This window comes from Neofelis nebulosa, chromosome 6 (genome assembly GCF_028018385.1).
Source record: "Neofelis nebulosa isolate mNeoNeb1 chromosome 6, mNeoNeb1.pri, whole genome shotgun sequence".
In the NCBI taxonomy this organism is placed as follows: Eukaryota; Metazoa; Chordata; class Mammalia; order Carnivora; family Felidae; genus Neofelis; species Neofelis nebulosa.
Window position 1 is genome coordinate 35725581 of NC_080787.1, and position 13845 is coordinate 35739425.

Sequence of the window (13845 nt, forward strand, 5' to 3'; positions counted from 1 at the left end):
CGGGACTTGGAGTGACCATGGAGGTTGGGGGGGCAGTTAACGGATGTGGCTGGGGCGGGGGCCAGTCTGGAGGCCGGCTGCCGGGAGGGGGGGATTCCCTCCTGCCCCGAAGGCGGGTCTCCCTCCGAGGAAGGGGCTGTGGGGATTCCCTCTCCCTCCTGGTCTTGACTTTCCACCCGCCCCAGCTGTGGAGAGGGCACAGCTCGCTCGGCGGCCTCCAGGCCCGTTGGAGGTGAGGGAGGTGGGGTGAGGTGGTGCCCGCCCCCCCCACCGGCTCCTCCTTCCCCCCAGTCCTCCCCTCCCACCACCCTCCTCCCGAGCCGGTTTGTCCCTCCCCTCCCCTCCCCTCCTTTCCCCCGCCGCCTCCTCCTGCCGCTGCCGCTGCTTTGGCTGCTGCGTCATACGCCCCAGAGCTGCCGGGACGGAGGGGCTGGGCCTGGGGACCCCCCGGCCCTTGCCTGCCCGCCCTCCGACGCCCAGACGTGTCCTCCCCGCGCGGGGGGTTCGCCTCGGTCTCCCACGTCTGCCTCTGCCCGGCTCCCGGCGGCCCCAGCTGTCACTGGTAAGGAGGCGGCGGGAGGCGCCCGTGGGGGGGCAGGGAGCCGGGGGTCGGCGCGCAGGGCGCGGGCGGGAGAGCCTCGCCGCCTAGGCATCGGTTCGGGCTGGGCCGACTCAAGTCCCCTCTCGGACTCGCCGTCATGGGGAGTAGAGACCGGGACTGGGACACGCCCCCCTCCCGGGGCACTCAGGGAAGTTATCTAACCCGGGGGCAAGGAGCCCCGTATTTGAGGGTGACCTGACATAACCTGGCATCAGGTTGATTGTTCTGAATGAGACACGCGGGCCCAGGGAGGCAGCCGTTCCTATTCTGGAAAACATCTCCAGAAAAGGTCCCAAAACACATCTCTGGGTAGCAGAGCACCCCAATTATGATACCTCTAACAGGAGAAGGTGATAGTAGAAACTGAATGGTAACCTTTGCTTCTTCGATCATCGTTTCTCCTAAAATCTCAAGGCCAGGATATAGTATCCCAGGGGAGCTCTGGAAGCTGGGAAGCTAGAGAACTAGGTTGGGAGGTGGGGGTTGTTAGGGAGAGGAGAGCCAGGCACCAGAGTTGGAAGAGCTGGAGTCAAGAAGCTTGGGAGGGGGGCTGTGTGGTTTCCTATCCAGGTGCTTCAGATATGGAGTCTGGGGGCACAGCAGCTTGAGTCCTTGAGGCAAAGAAAACTGGGGACAGTTTCTCAACATTCATAACCTTCTCCTATCCCACTTCTGGCTAGGCCCCCCCCAGGATGCAATGGCACAGCCCCCCCGGCTGAGCCGCTCTGGTGCCCCCCCACTTTGGGACCCAGCCTCCCCTGCGCCCACTTCAGGCCCCAGGCCTCGACTTTGGGAGGGTCAAGATGTTCTGGCCAGATGGACAGATGGGCTGCTATACTTGGGGACCATCAAGAAGGTAAGACCTTTGATTTCTGACCTAGCGCCTTTCCCCCATTCCCCTTATGTAGTTCTCATTCCTGTTTCATCTCCTGTGCTCATCCATTCCAGGTGGACAGTGCTCGGGAGGTGTGTCTGGTCCAGTTTGAGGACGATTCCCAGTTTCTGGTTCTATGGAAAGACATTAGCCCCGGTGAGACCCTGGGGACCTAAGTGTGTGCATGCCATGGAAAATAGAAACTTGGCTTGGGGGATGGAAAGGGGCTTGAGGACAGGCCCTGCAACACTGTGTTTCCTCACAGCTGCCCTTCCTGGGGAGGAACTCCTCTGCTGTGTCTGTCGCTCTGAGACTGTGGTCCCTGGGAACCGGCTGGTCAGCTGTGAGAAGTGTCGCCACGGTGAGAGGGCAGGACACCTGAATGGTCTAGGTTGCCTCTGAACCTTCCCTCCACCATGGTCCTTATGCCATTGTCCTGGCTGAGTCCCCAAGCCACTGCTCTGGGCAGTGTCCTCAACCCTGTAACCTCATTCCCTTCCAGCACAGGGAGAAACAGCCATGGAGGGGGGAGGCGTGAGCTTTGTAGACAGTGGGTGCTTCAAATACACCCTTGTCTAATCATAAGATTTGGGGCAAATCCCCAAACCTCTAGGAGCCTGGTTCCCTCATCTGTAAAATAAGAGTAATTCACTCACCGCAGCAGGATCGTGGCGAAAAATGAAATGAGGTGGCTGAGACCCTTTGTATCCCAGTATCTAGCCCACCCAGGTATGCAATGCCATAAGTGGTTGGTCTACCCTCAATATTATCATTATTCAGCTTATCACCAGGACTGCCACGTTCCCAGAGCTCCAGCTCCTGGAGAGGGAGAGGGCCCATCCTGGGTCTGCCGCCAGTGTGTCTTCGCCATCGCCACCAAGGTAAAGGCGCTTTCCTGTGGGAACCCCCTACCCACAGCTTCTCCCCACCACCCCTCTGAGGTGGCCTGTCCACTCCCTCTCTGCAGAGGGGGGGTGCACTGAAGAAGGGCCCTTATGCCCGGGCCATGCTGGGCATGAAGCTGTCACTGCCATATGGACTGAAGGGGCTCGACTGGGACGCTGGACACCTGAGCAACCGGCAGCAGAGCTACTGTTACTGTGGTGGTCCTGGGGAGTGAGTAATGAGGGGGGGGAGGTAAGGAATGAGTGATAGAGTAGTGGGGAGGCGGACTTCAGGGAATGAAGGAGAAAGAACAGAGTGACGCGAGTGCCGAAGAGGGCAGGGGGAGGTGGTGAGTAGCGTCCGGGGCAGTGGAGGTGGGGGTAGTGTCTGGAGGTCACTAGGCCTGTGCTCCCCTGCAGGTGGAACCTGAAAATGCTGCAGTGCCGGAGCTGCCTGCAGTGGTTCCATGAAGCCTGCACCCAGTGTCTGAGCAAGCCCCTCCTCTATGGGGACAGGTGAGACTGGGGCAGCCGGGAGCCACGGGGAGCCCTCTCACTCTGCTCCACTCTCTTGGCGCCCTGCCATGCTGTCTCAGATCTGTCCTCTTCCCAAGCTCTGAAGCTTCCCTTCCCCGCGTGCCCCATCCTTGCTCGTGAGTCCTCTATAGCGTGGTAGGTATTGTTTTCTTGTATAAGGTGTGTTCTCTCCTTCTCGCCCACTTCCAGGTTCTATGAGTTTGAATGCTGTGTGTGTCGGGGAGGCCCTGAGAAGGTCAGGAGGCTACAGCTTCGCTGGTGAGCTGGTTTGGGGACCAGTGTAACTTCTCTCAGCACCCCCAGGATTTCATGCTGCACACCCCAACCTCCCAGCTCGGGATTCTCTAGGCTCTTTTAATGCTTCCACAACCTTGACAACCCAATATTTCTTCAGGGTGGATGTGGCCCATCTTGTCCTCTATCACCTCAGCGTTTGCTGTAAGAAAAAATACTTTGATTTTGACCGTGAGATCCTCCCGTTCACCTCTGAGAATTGGGACAGTTTGCTCCTCGGGGAGGTAAGGGGTAGTGAGGCTTCGGCGGTGAGGGTGGAACAAGGAAGTATAAAGAAAGGGGGAAGGGAAGCACCACTGCTCCCCTGACCCCATTTTCCCTCCCCTCCCCCAGCTCTCAGATACCCCCAAGGGAGAACGTTCTTCCAAACTCCTCTCTGCTCTCAACAGCCACAAGGACCGGTGAGTTGGATGGAGACAGGCTCAGAATGAGATGCAGATATGGATATGGTAATCCTGGGAGGGAAGGGGTTGCCACCCCCCTGGAAGATCATCTCTGAAAAGTGACAGCATAAGAAGGGCTCTTTTTTTACTGCACTGACCCTGTATCATTTGTCTCCTCACCCCAGTTTCATTTCAGGGAGGGAGATTAAGAAGAGGAAATGTTTGTTTGGTCTTCATGCTCGGATCCCTCCCCCTGTAGAGCCCCTTACTGGAGATGGAGCCCCCACCAGGTCACTGGTCCAGGGAGGATGGGGAAATTCTCAGGGTATCAGTAGGGGGTGGTATATGTATGGAGATGGGGAGGTCTTTGGGGTGTCCGGGAGGGGGCTGGGGGGATAAGGAGGCCTCTTACAGCTTCCCTTCAGGGCAGGGCCCTGGGGGAGGGGTCTCACGTCCCCTGGGGAAGCGCCGGAGGCCGGAGCCAGAGCCCCTGAGGAGGAGGCAGAAGGGGAAAATGGAGGAGCTGGGGCCACCCTCAGCAGTGCGCAATCAGCCCGAGCCCCAGGAGCAAAGGGAGCGGGCTCGTCTGCAGAGGGCACTGCAGGTACAGGAGCAGGGGGAACCCCACGGAGCAAACGGTGGTGTGGGAAGGAATCAAGGATTATCTCTCAGTCCTTTGCTCCTTCTTCTAGGCCTCAGTGTCTCCACCAACCCCCAGCCCTAACCAGAGTTACCAGGGCAGCAGCGGCTACAACTTCCGGCCCACAGATGCCCGCTGCCTGCCCAGGTCAGTGCTGCTTCATCCTCCAACCAGATATGCACCCTTGGAGTCTCTTCTCCAGTTATCTACATCCTCTGAACTTTCTTACCCAGAATTATTTCTCCCCCTTGGCTCCCCCCTTCTTGTCTTAGAGAGACTCCTAGAACCAATGTCTGATCCCTAGTATTCTGGGGATGGGGATTCCTTGGGGCTAATGTTTGCGCTCTGCCCTTCTCAGTGGGAGAGGGTCCTATTCCCCTGCTTCAGGTCCTGACTTTCCCCCTCCCCAACCCCAGCAGTCCCATCCGGATGTTCGCTTCCTTCCACCCCTCTGCCAGCACCGCAGGGACCTCTGGGGATGGTGAACCCCCAGACAGGTGAGATTCTACCCCTTTGCCTGTGCCACCCCTCTTCACCTCTATGTTCCTAAGTTCCTCAGTCTCTAACTTGATTGCTTCGTTCCTCTGATCCACATGTGAGCTCCATTTTCAGTCAGTCCTTATCTGCATCTGGACTCACAATTGCCTTCTCTCCCTAGGTCACCCCTGGAACTTCACATTGGTTTCCCCACAGACATCCCTAAAAGTGCCCCCCACTCGATGACTGCCTCATCTTCCTCAGTCCCAGCCCCCTCCCCAGGTCTTCCTAGACGCTCAGCACCCGCTTCTCCCCTGTGCCGTAGTTTGTCTCCTGGGACTGGGGGAGGAGTCCGAGGTGGGGTTGGCTACCTGTCCCGAGGGGACCCTGTCCGGGTCCTTGCTCGGAGAGTACGGCCTGATGGTTCTGTGCAGTACCTGGTTGAGTGGGGAGGTGGGGGCATCTTCTGAACAGCCTGCCTCTGCCCACCTCCCCATTCACACACACCGGCACTTTCATACCCTGACCTCTGACCTCACCTACAGCTGGGATGTACCTGGGGAGGTAGGGGGTAGTTCTCTCTACTGCCCAGGCTGGAATCCAGGTGGGGGGATTGGGGGAGAGGCTGTCTCTTCTCTGCTCCCTTCGTGATTCCTGACCCTTCCCCCATCCCTCTTCCCATTTCCTTTGATGTTATTTTGTTACAGCTTTTTAAATATTTTTTAAAATTATTTAACCCCTGGGGACTGAGACTGAGGGCAGGGGGGTGGGGGATGATAAAGGATCCCAGACTCTGTATGATTGAAATAAAGGTAAATAAACAAATCTAGCAGCCCTGGGTCATTCTGGAAGATGAGAACACAGGAAACAGAAGCACTTCTAATCTTCCCAAATTCACATATGTGACAAGAAAAGAGGCAAAAGGCAGAAAGAACCACAGACAGGATTTATTAGGGGCCCAGTTATCACTGCAAGTCAAAGGGCATTGAAATATACAAGGGAAACATGGCAGAACCGGGCTCATCATGGTAGGACTGTGCTGGAGTCCGCAACTGACTCTGTAACCTGGCGCACCCAATGCAAATACGGGGAGTTCCCCTGCTCTACAGGCAATGCGATCACCTCGGCCACTTCGTAAGGGTGCACAGAACTGAAAAAATGGTGGGGGCGGGGGGGGGGGGAAGGAATCACTCAAAGATTTACCTAAAGGAGCCCACTCCCTCGGACTGCCCAGCAAGTCCCACCCCACGCCCTCACCCCTACCCACGTCAGAGTTCTCACCGAACATAATCTGTCAAAGCTGGAACCAAGGAACTTCGGGTTTTAATCATCTAAGAAGCAAAGACAAGCATGACTGAATCAGGGGTGGGGTTGATTTCAGGATCTCATGACGGATAGGAGTCAAAAGGGTTTCAAAAGGGTTTCGCTGGATGGGGAAACGTTTCTCACCATCAGCACTTCATTGTCCTCCTCAAGCTCTCCTTTCCATTCATAGCTGAAAAGGTCAGGGAGAGAGTGTTAAGGGAGCAAAGACTGCCTTCAAGGAAAGGCCCAGTCAGCCCCTAGAGTCAGGTTAACCCCCCCCCCCCACCACCACCAAAGCCTATGACTCACATGGATGTAATCTGAGGGATGAGGTTAACGCAGGCTGCCAAGCGCTTCTCCACCACAGCCCTGAAGGTGAAGAGAAAGCCCCATTCAGAATGCCCCATGACCCGGATTTTTGCACTGGCAGCCAAAGGACAGGGTTCCAAAGCGGGAGATCAGGCAGGAAGCTGCAGGAGTGCACTTCTCTGCCACCTCCAACTCTCTCTCCTCACGATCCTCCTTCCTGGCTCCACGCTAAGGTTCCCACCTGGCGATCTCCTTGGCGACCCTCTCGTTGGGGCAGGTGACAAAGGCTGCAGAGACTGTGCCGGGAACATAGCCTGAGCTCGAGGCCGGCGAGGGCTGGGACGGGGGGCTTCCGGAAGCCATGGTCAGCAGAGCTCTGGGTAGCAAGAGAAGGCGAGAGGCCACAGGCAGCAGCGCCGGCATCCAAAGAAGCGACAGGAGCAGAGCGGCCTGAGAGCACGAAATGAATTCGGTGTCACTCCACAACTACCCGAGGAAACTGCATCTCGGGGACCCTTCGCTTGGATAGACAAGCTCTGCCCTTCCCCTCTTCTGCACCCCGAAGGAAAAGGTCCCTGAAGCTGGGAGAGAAACTTGAGCAATTAAGGCACACTCGGTTTCCACTCCCTCCTCAGAAGCCAACCTCTAGGATTTGGGGAGCGGGTGGTGGTCGAGGCTGCGAGGACCGGAAGGGGCGGGGCCGGTCACTCACCCCTGCGCCGAACAGGATTGCGGAAGCCTGCCCCCAACTCATGCAGCCTATTGCTGGTAGAGGAGGGTTGAATGTCAAAAATCACACGTAACTCCCAGAAACGACCCCAAACCCAGGAAGAGCGGCCTCTTCTTACCTGGGCAGCAGTCACGTGATAAGAAAAAGCACACCACGCGACCACAGCGGAAGCCGGACCGAACATCCAGAGCCAGCCAATCCTGGCCCTCACGTGGCCCAGTTTGCCCCTCCTCCTGAAGGAGGAGGAGCGAAAGGGAATTGGGCCAATCGACAGCCGGATCTGCAGACGTGCGCGGAAATGGCACTCTCGTTTCCGTGTAAACCGGAAAACAGCCAATTGCAGGCTGAGGGGAGCCGCAGCGTCGTTCCACTGTCACGTGAGGGGGCCTGTCTCCCTCAGGCGGCTGTATCTCAATGAGCGACGCGAAGAGGCCAATCGCTGGCCAGCCCCGCACGCCACGTGACGAGAGTGCTGGCGCTAGGAAAGGGGGGCTGGAGACCCCGCCAATTCGATGCGTCAGGTTGTGGAGTGTGGAGTCATCTTTAAACGCCAGAATGTGCCCAGTTACAGCCGTTAGACTGTTCCCGAGGCCTTAAGGAGTGGGAGGGTCTGAGAAGCTCGAATCTCAGGGGGTAAAGAGAGCGCCCCCTGCCTCTTTGGTTAGGACTGACATATGCCTAGGTTGGGTAATGAACAGGGATAATCTGAGAAGCCAGCTATCCCTGGGCAGGGGAAAGTGATTAGGCAGGGATGTGCATGGCAAGACGATGGCTAGGTGGGGCAAGATGCTTTTTTAAAAGGACAGAGTGAAACCCTGTGAATGGGATACAGGGTGATGAAAATGGGGCTGAGGGCAATTCAGCCTTCTTAACTGAAACCCTACAGCTGGAGACAGACTAGTGAATGGGGTGGGGGTGGGGAAGAGAGGAGGGCAGCAGGTTGGGGATATGGAGGACACCAAGACGTAGTGATGGTCCTTTTGTCCCTCACCCCTCTTCTATTTAACTCTTCAGGACTTATAACACCTCTGAGTCTTGGGTCTCCTTCCCTTAACCCATCCCCCAGGAGCCTGGACCTGTCCTACATAACTTCCCTGGGGCCCAAGCACATCCAGTGACCCAAAAATGGAGAGAGGGGCCAATGAGAGGAGAGAGAGGTGGGAGGAGGCAGCAGAGAAAAGGCTCATGCCGCTCCCCCTACCCAGTATTTCTCCTCCTTTCAAGATCTGGGGTCTCTGGGTCTGCTGGGTGGGTGTCACTGGGCGTTTATCAGAGTTCTGTCCTACCTGCGGCTCTGGGGATGACGTCTCCCTGAGATCTGTCTTTGGATTTGGAGTTTGTTTCTGAGCTGGATCTCTGTAGGGCCTTTCAGTATTTGCAGTGGGATCTTTCTTGGGACCGAGATTCCTTTTTGTTTTGGGAATTTCTGTGTCTCTGGGACTGAGATCACTCTCTCTCCAAGGTCTTTCAAACTCTTTATGAGTTTGGGGTCTCTGCATTCTACATCTCTGAGCTACCTGAGTGTCTCTTTCTCCTCTTCTCTCTTTTCCCTTCTGCCCATCCTCAACCCTCAGGTCTGGAGTTTCTTGGTCTCCTGAATTATCAGTCTCTGAGTCTACAGTTTCTTTTCTCTGAGATTTAAGTCTGGGGTCTGGTATCTTTGGATCTGAGTTCTCTAAGACCTAATTCGAGGTCTGGATTTTTTCTGAATCTGGATCTCATCTTTTTCTTTGACTCTAGGTCTCTGATCTTGGTTCCTGAAATCACCATCTGATTCTGGAGTCTTAAGATTTCTGTGGCTGTGCAGAACCTTTTTGAAGCTGGACATTGATATTTTGATCTCTGACCCTTCTCTCAATGGGAAGGGGGGTCCAGGATCTGTTTTGTGCCCTGAGATTGGGGTATCTTTTCCTCTAGATTTTGGGTTTAAAATTAACCGCCCCCCCCCCCCGAGGGTGGCAAGGTATACTTCTCTATGGGTCTGGGGTCTGTCAGTCTCAGGATCTGAGGTATGCATCTTTAGAACTGCACTCGTCTACTATGTTTTTGAGGCAGGGGTCTCTCTCTCTGGTTCTCACTGGGTAGGGATGGGGGCTGTAGAGTCTCTCTCTCCTCCTCCTCCTGCTCTCTCCTCTCTCGCTCACTCCCCCGCCCCCCTCTCTCTCTCTCTCTCTCTCTCCCTCCCGGCTGCCGCTGCTGCCGTTGGCTCCTATTCTCCTCCTCCTCCTCCTCTCTCCTCCTCTCTGCTCCTCTCTGCTCCTCTCTCCTCCTCTCTCCTCCTCCTCCTCCTCCACCTCCTCCTCCTTCTCCCCCTCTCTCTCCCCCTCTTTCTCTCTTCTCTTTCTCCCCCGTCCCCCCGCCCCCTCCCCCCCAGGCCTGATGAGCAGGTCTCGCGCCTCCATCCATCGGGGGAGCATCCCCGCGATGTCCTATGCCCCCTTCAGAGGTACGGTGGTGAGGGGAGGGGGAGGGCCAGTTGGGGGGGGGGCAAGAGGGGGAGGGGCGGGGGGGGTGTGCAGAGCCGGGGCCAGGGAGGGGAGCAGCTGAAATGGAGGGAGAGAGAGGAGGACCGGGAAGGCAGGGATGGGAGCAATGGGGAAGGAGGATTGGGAGGCCAGAAGATAGGGGTAGATAGGGGCCGGAGGGGCCAGGAAACAGGCTTTGAATGGGGCTGAAGGGAAAATGATGAAGGGGAAAAGAGATTGCCAGAAAGGGTGGGAATATAGAAGGCTAGGGTTGGGGGGAGACCTGCAGAAATAATTTGGAGGTGGGAGCTGAGAGATGAGGAAGATATTAAGGAAATAGAAGGACAGAGTCTTAGGAAAGGGGCCGGAAGGGGGAAATGAAAACACAGGGATGGAAAGAGAGGCCAAGAAGATGGGGGGGGTAGTGTATGGTGGAGGGGCCAGAGAATGGTAGGGGGTTGAAAAAGAGAGGAGGATGGAGGGAGAGAAGAAGGGGCCAGATGGAGAGAGAGGGAGGCAGTGGGGGGTGGGGGAATGAAGGGTCCAGATGGAGGGAAGAGAGGAGAGAGGGAATGGGCTGGGGGAGGAGAGACCAGGGCAGGGGGAGGGCCAAATTATGTGTGTGTTTATTGGGGGGGGGGGAGGGGGCAATAGAAGTAAGATTGAGCGATGGGAGTAGAGGGCAGGTTAGGACCCTGCCCCAGACTCTGACCATCACTAAGGCCTTTGACCAGAGAAATGTACCCCCTGGGGTCCTATCTGCCCCCTTCACTTCACCACTTTTACCCCCCTCCCCCACCTCCAATCCTTATTTCCATTCCCCCTCCCTCCTCTAGTGTCCATCACCTATATCTTTCCCCCCATATGGTGTCCGTTCCTTATATGAGTCCCCCTTCTGTTCTTCCCCTATCTCAGTCCCTTCTCTGGCCCATTCCCTCTCCCCTCCCTTCTATCTGGTAGCTCCCTTATATCTCTGCCACCTCTCTACCTCTCCTTCATGACCCCATTGTCTTAGTACCCCTGTTAGGTGCACCTCATTTCCTCTGCCCCATGTGTGACTGGGCTCTTCTGGTATATTCCCTTGTCTCTAGGGGTTGACTCTCATTTCTGCCTCCTTTTCACTTAGCTCCATCCCTGTGATTTGTCCCCCAGTCTATCCTCTATCCCTACCCCATTCCCCATCTTGTCACTGCAAGTCTGTGCCTACCTACTTTCCCCTAATACCTTACTTCGCTCTTGCCACCCGTTCCTCTTTTCTTGTCTCTTCTACTTCCTGGGGCGTTGGAGATTCGGGGTGCAAAGATGTAGGTTTTGATGGTTGGAACAGGGCCTACGAGACATCCCCATCTAAGCCCTGTGGGACTTCTTATCCTAGTAAAATTTTTTCCCTTTTCTCAGCTGGGTTGGTCTGTCTCTTGCATCTGCCTCCCAGAATCATCCTTACTTAAGTCCAGACAATATGTGTGTGTGTGGGGTGTGTGTTTCCAGAGTCGCTCCTAAGCTACGTTCCCTGCAACCTTCCCTGCTCCCAGGGGGGAAGTGTCCCCTAAACTCTAGCCTACCTTCCTGTGGCTACAGCCAGAACCAGCCCCTCCCAGAATGTTTATATGTATCACCAGACTTCTCTTCTGGGAGCCCTCAGAGTCTGAGTGCGGTGGGCATGTTGCCTGCAGTGTGTGCAGTCTCAGAGCCTAGGGACTGGTGATATCTGTATCTAAGAGGGTATTGGAGAGAATCTCTGAGGTGGCATGGAGATAGTGAAAGTCTGGAAGTACTGGGGTTTCTAAATATACGTATTCTAGGGGTTCATCTCTGACTCTGATGTGAAGGTTACGTCCATTTGAAGAACATGCATATCGACAGAAAGGGGCTAGATTTTTCAAAACTTTCCTGCTCGGGGGTATTCAGTTAGATTTTATTTTACTTTAAAGTAGGCTCCACTCCCAACATGGGGATGGAACTCATGACCCTGAGATCAAGAGTCACATTCTCCACTGACTGAGCCAGCCAGGCGCCCCGGGGTACTCATTTAGGAGGGAGCTTAAAGAACAGTTCTTTTCTTGCAATATATCCATGATTAGTTATCCTGTAAAGGTGACAGGATTTGGTTTTTTTTTCTTCCTCTAAATTGTTTCACGCTGTGATACCTTAAACCTATTTTCTATCACTTTGATGTCACCAATTTGATTCTTACTTCCATAGGGCCTGTTCCCTGTGTCCCTGTGATGGTGTGTAGCATTGGGATTTAAAGGAGAGACAGTTTGCAGGGATGGGGGAATGGAAAGAACAGCTAAACTGGGTAAGATGCCCCCTGGGGGCATCTCTGAGCATGGGCAATGCTTGGTCTAGTGTTCTTTTTCAGAAGTTTGTCCCCATCCTCAGCTTGCACTTTGGAGGCCCCCTCTCTGTCACAGGCCCAGACCTTCCATCCTTCCTTCCCCTCTTTCTTCCTCAAGCTCCTCACTGTGCCTTGGAGAGGTTCCTAACCTGTGGAGTTGGCTTCCGTCCTGTCCGTGGAGACTAGGTGAAGAGAAGGGGCAGTACTGAATCTTTAATCTCTGGGCATGGAGTGGGAGAAGAGATCAATTCAGTCTCTGTTCATTCAAACAAAGGCATGTCTCCTACCTCCTCACTCTCCAGCCCCTCCATAGCCAGATGTTGACAAGACCTATCCTCCCCCTACCACCAGAAGAACCAGAACTTTCCCCAGAGGTTGAGCGGGGTTGGGCTAGAGGAGGAGGGAGCTGAGAATAGAGGAGAGACAGGAGGAGAGGCCCTCTCCTGTCTCTGATTCTGTGAACAGGTAAGCTCCCTCACTTCCTCTCTTTTCCAGATGCTTAGCTGTCAGAATTTCATGACCCAAATGTTCCTACCCACCCCACCCCCATCCTTCTTTCCCACAGCCGTGCAGCCCTCCTCTCACTGTCTTACAGATGGGTGAGCCACCTTCCCTCCAAGTCCTCAATCTTCTGGATGCCCTCCCTCTTCCCAGTCACCCACCACCACCATCTCTGTGTGCCTTCCTTCTGCCAGTTTTGCTGTTCCTTCCATCTTTTTATATATATATTTTGACGTGGATGGAAAGCACGGTCCCTTTCTCTACCTCTAAACTTGTACCCTCTCTGTCATGATATGCTTCCCCTCCCTGAAACCCACCCCCCCCGAATTTCTTAACTCAAGTCTACGGAGCCCCCTGTGATGTGATTTCCCCTCCCCTCTTCCCCCCCCAGATATACAGGCTTATCTTCTGTTCCTTTAAAGTTACTATGTGCTTACCCTCTATCTGTGATCTCAAGGCGGGTGGGGTGTCATTCTCCCACTTTGTGGACTCTCTCTCTTGCCATTTTGGGCCTCTGTCTCCTAAACGCATAGAGCGTCCCTTACTGTTTCTGTGTGTCTCTGTCCCCCAGATGTACGGGGACCCCCTATGCACCGAACCCAATACGTTCATTCCCCATATGATCGTCCTGGTTGGAACCCACGGTTCTGCATCATCTCGGGGAACCAGCTTCTCATGCTGGATGAGGACGAGGTGAGCGGAGTGGGAAGGTTGGGAAAAGACCTCTGGGTAGCATTGGAGAATGTGGAGAGAATAAGAAGGAGAATCCTCATTAGCGAAGGGATGACAGGCACAGAGAAAGCAAAAAAGAGAGAAACATTTGCAAGTGGCCTGGGGAGGGTGGCCACTGAGATTTGGATTGGGATGTGCAAAAGTACAGGCCTTCTCTCCCCTTGGCCAGGGGATCTTTCAGGGCCATATGCAGGGCTGAGAAGGAGATGTGGTTCTGAAGATTTGGGGGTGGCTCCTGTTGTCACCCTGACCATATTGTGGGATAGGTTAGGATGGGAAAGGGAAACTGAAGGGTTTGGAGAAGGGGTGGCAAAATGGGTATTGCTTTGGAGGGATCACCTCCAAAGTGATCCTTGAGAACCCTCTCCTCTTCTCCCCACCCCTACCTCAGCAAGACCCATCATTCACCACTCCCAGTCCTGCCCTTATCATGTTGGGAGAGGGAATTGAGGGAAACTGGGCGGTGGGGGGTGGGGGTGCTGGGAGGTACTGGGAGAGATGACAGAAGTCATTGGATGTTGGTGTGGATGGCGGTGAAGATTGGGAAGGTGCCTGCAGTCAGGGTTTAGAAAGACTGGGAGGGCTTTCACCAGAGACATCAATCAGGAAAAGAATCTAAGGGAGGGGAAGCCAGGGGGAAGAGGGGAACTAGAAGTAGAGGACATTTTCTAAAGGAGTAGGAATAGGAGAGGGGCAGGGACTAGTCAAAGTGTGGGAGGCGGGGGCCACGCAGGGCCATTAGAGGCAGGGGAGTATGGGTTCCCACCAGTCACTG

At 55.1% G+C, this 13845-nt stretch overlaps 3 protein-coding genes across 24 annotated transcripts in view; 2 read left to right on the forward strand and 1 right to left on the reverse strand.

The window, feature by feature from the left end:
* The first annotated feature begins 33 nt into the window (after window positions 1–33).
* PHF1 (PHD finger protein 1) lies at window positions 34–5515 on the forward strand. Of its 5 annotated transcripts, none has more exons than XM_058733584.1 (15): window positions 37–562; window positions 1282–1457; window positions 1550–1631; window positions 1741–1836; window positions 2256–2356; window positions 2443–2591; window positions 2780–2875; window positions 3086–3154; window positions 3291–3414; window positions 3524–3591; window positions 3759–3863; window positions 3988–4177; window positions 4266–4360; window positions 4633–4710; window positions 4872–5515. In XM_058733584.1, exons 2-15 carry the CDS (start codon window positions 1299–1301, stop codon window positions 5158–5160), a joined length of 1701 nt encoding a protein of 566 aa, XP_058589567.1. In that variant the 5' UTR covers window positions 37–562; window positions 1282–1298; the 3' UTR covers window positions 5161–5515. The 5 variants fall into 5 exon arrangements, with proteins under 5 accessions (XP_058589570.1, XP_058589568.1, XP_058589569.1 ...); XM_058733583.1 differs by having other exon boundaries at window positions 38–562; window positions 4630–4710; XM_058733587.1 differs by lacking the exon at window positions 3988–4177 and having other exon boundaries at window positions 34–562; window positions 4872–5173.
* Window positions 5516–5621: 106 nt separating this feature from the next.
* On the reverse strand, window positions 5622–7281 carry CUTA (cutA divalent cation tolerance homolog). 3 transcript variants are annotated; one of them, XM_058733590.1, is made up of 6 exons: window positions 7153–7281; window positions 6546–6754; window positions 6305–6364; window positions 6140–6185; window positions 5972–6021; window positions 5622–5840 (listed from the first exon to the last, which is right to left on the reverse strand). In XM_058733590.1, the coding sequence occupies exons 1-6, from the start codon at window positions 7216–7218 to the stop codon at window positions 5714–5716; spliced, it is 558 nt and encodes a 185-aa protein (XP_058589573.1). In that variant the 5' UTR covers window positions 7219–7281; the 3' UTR covers window positions 5622–5713. The 3 variants fall into 3 exon arrangements, with proteins under 3 accessions (XP_058589573.1, XP_058589574.1, XP_058589572.1); XM_058733591.1 differs by lacking the exon at window positions 7153–7281 and adding an exon at window positions 7017–7146; XM_058733589.1 differs by lacking the exon at window positions 7153–7281 and adding an exon at window positions 6948–7146.
* Window positions 7282–9211: 1930 nt separating this feature from the next.
* The window catches only part of SYNGAP1 (synaptic Ras GTPase activating protein 1), a 32225-nt gene continuing 27591 nt past the window's right edge, over window positions 9212–13845 (forward strand). For 8 of the 16 annotated variants that reach the window (XR_009262901.1, XR_009262899.1, XR_009262900.1 and 5 more), the window contains exons 1-3: window positions 9213–9480; window positions 11956–12023; window positions 12910–13031. Coding sequence is in view for 9 of the 16 variants with exons in the window: in XM_058733567.1 (XP_058589550.1) it covers window positions 12927–13031 (105 nt within the window). In the remaining 7 variants the exon portion in view is untranslated. The other 8 variants (XR_009262895.1, XR_009262896.1, XR_009262897.1 and 5 more) reach the window with 4 other exon arrangements.

Bases quoted from the DNA above. Each gene is read 5' to 3' on its own strand.
- PHF1 (XM_058733583.1), top strand. From the start codon at position 1,299: ATGGCACAGCCCCCCCGGCTGAGCCGCTCTGGTGCCCCCCCACTTTGG. The intron at 1,837-2,255 runs GTGAGAGGGCAG...ATCATTATTCAG, and splicing joins CTGTGAGAAGTGTCGCCACG to CTTATCACCAGGACTGCCAC. The intron at 2,592-2,779 runs GTGAGTAATGAG...GCTCCCCTGCAG, and splicing joins TACTGTGGTGGTCCTGGGGA to GTGGAACCTGAAAATGCTGC.
- CUTA (XM_058733589.1), bottom strand. From the start codon at position 7,058: ATGAGTTGGGGGCAGGCTTCCGCAATCCTGTTCGGCGCAGGGGTGAGT. The intron at 6,755-6,947 runs GTTGGCTTCTGA...TCGTGCTCTCAG, and splicing joins CCGCTCCCCAAATCCTAGAG to GCCGCTCTGCTCCTGTCGCT. The intron at 6,365-6,545 runs GTGGGAACCTTA...CTTCACCTTCAG, and splicing joins GTCGCCAAGGAGATCGCCAG to GGCTGTGGTGGAGAAGCGCT.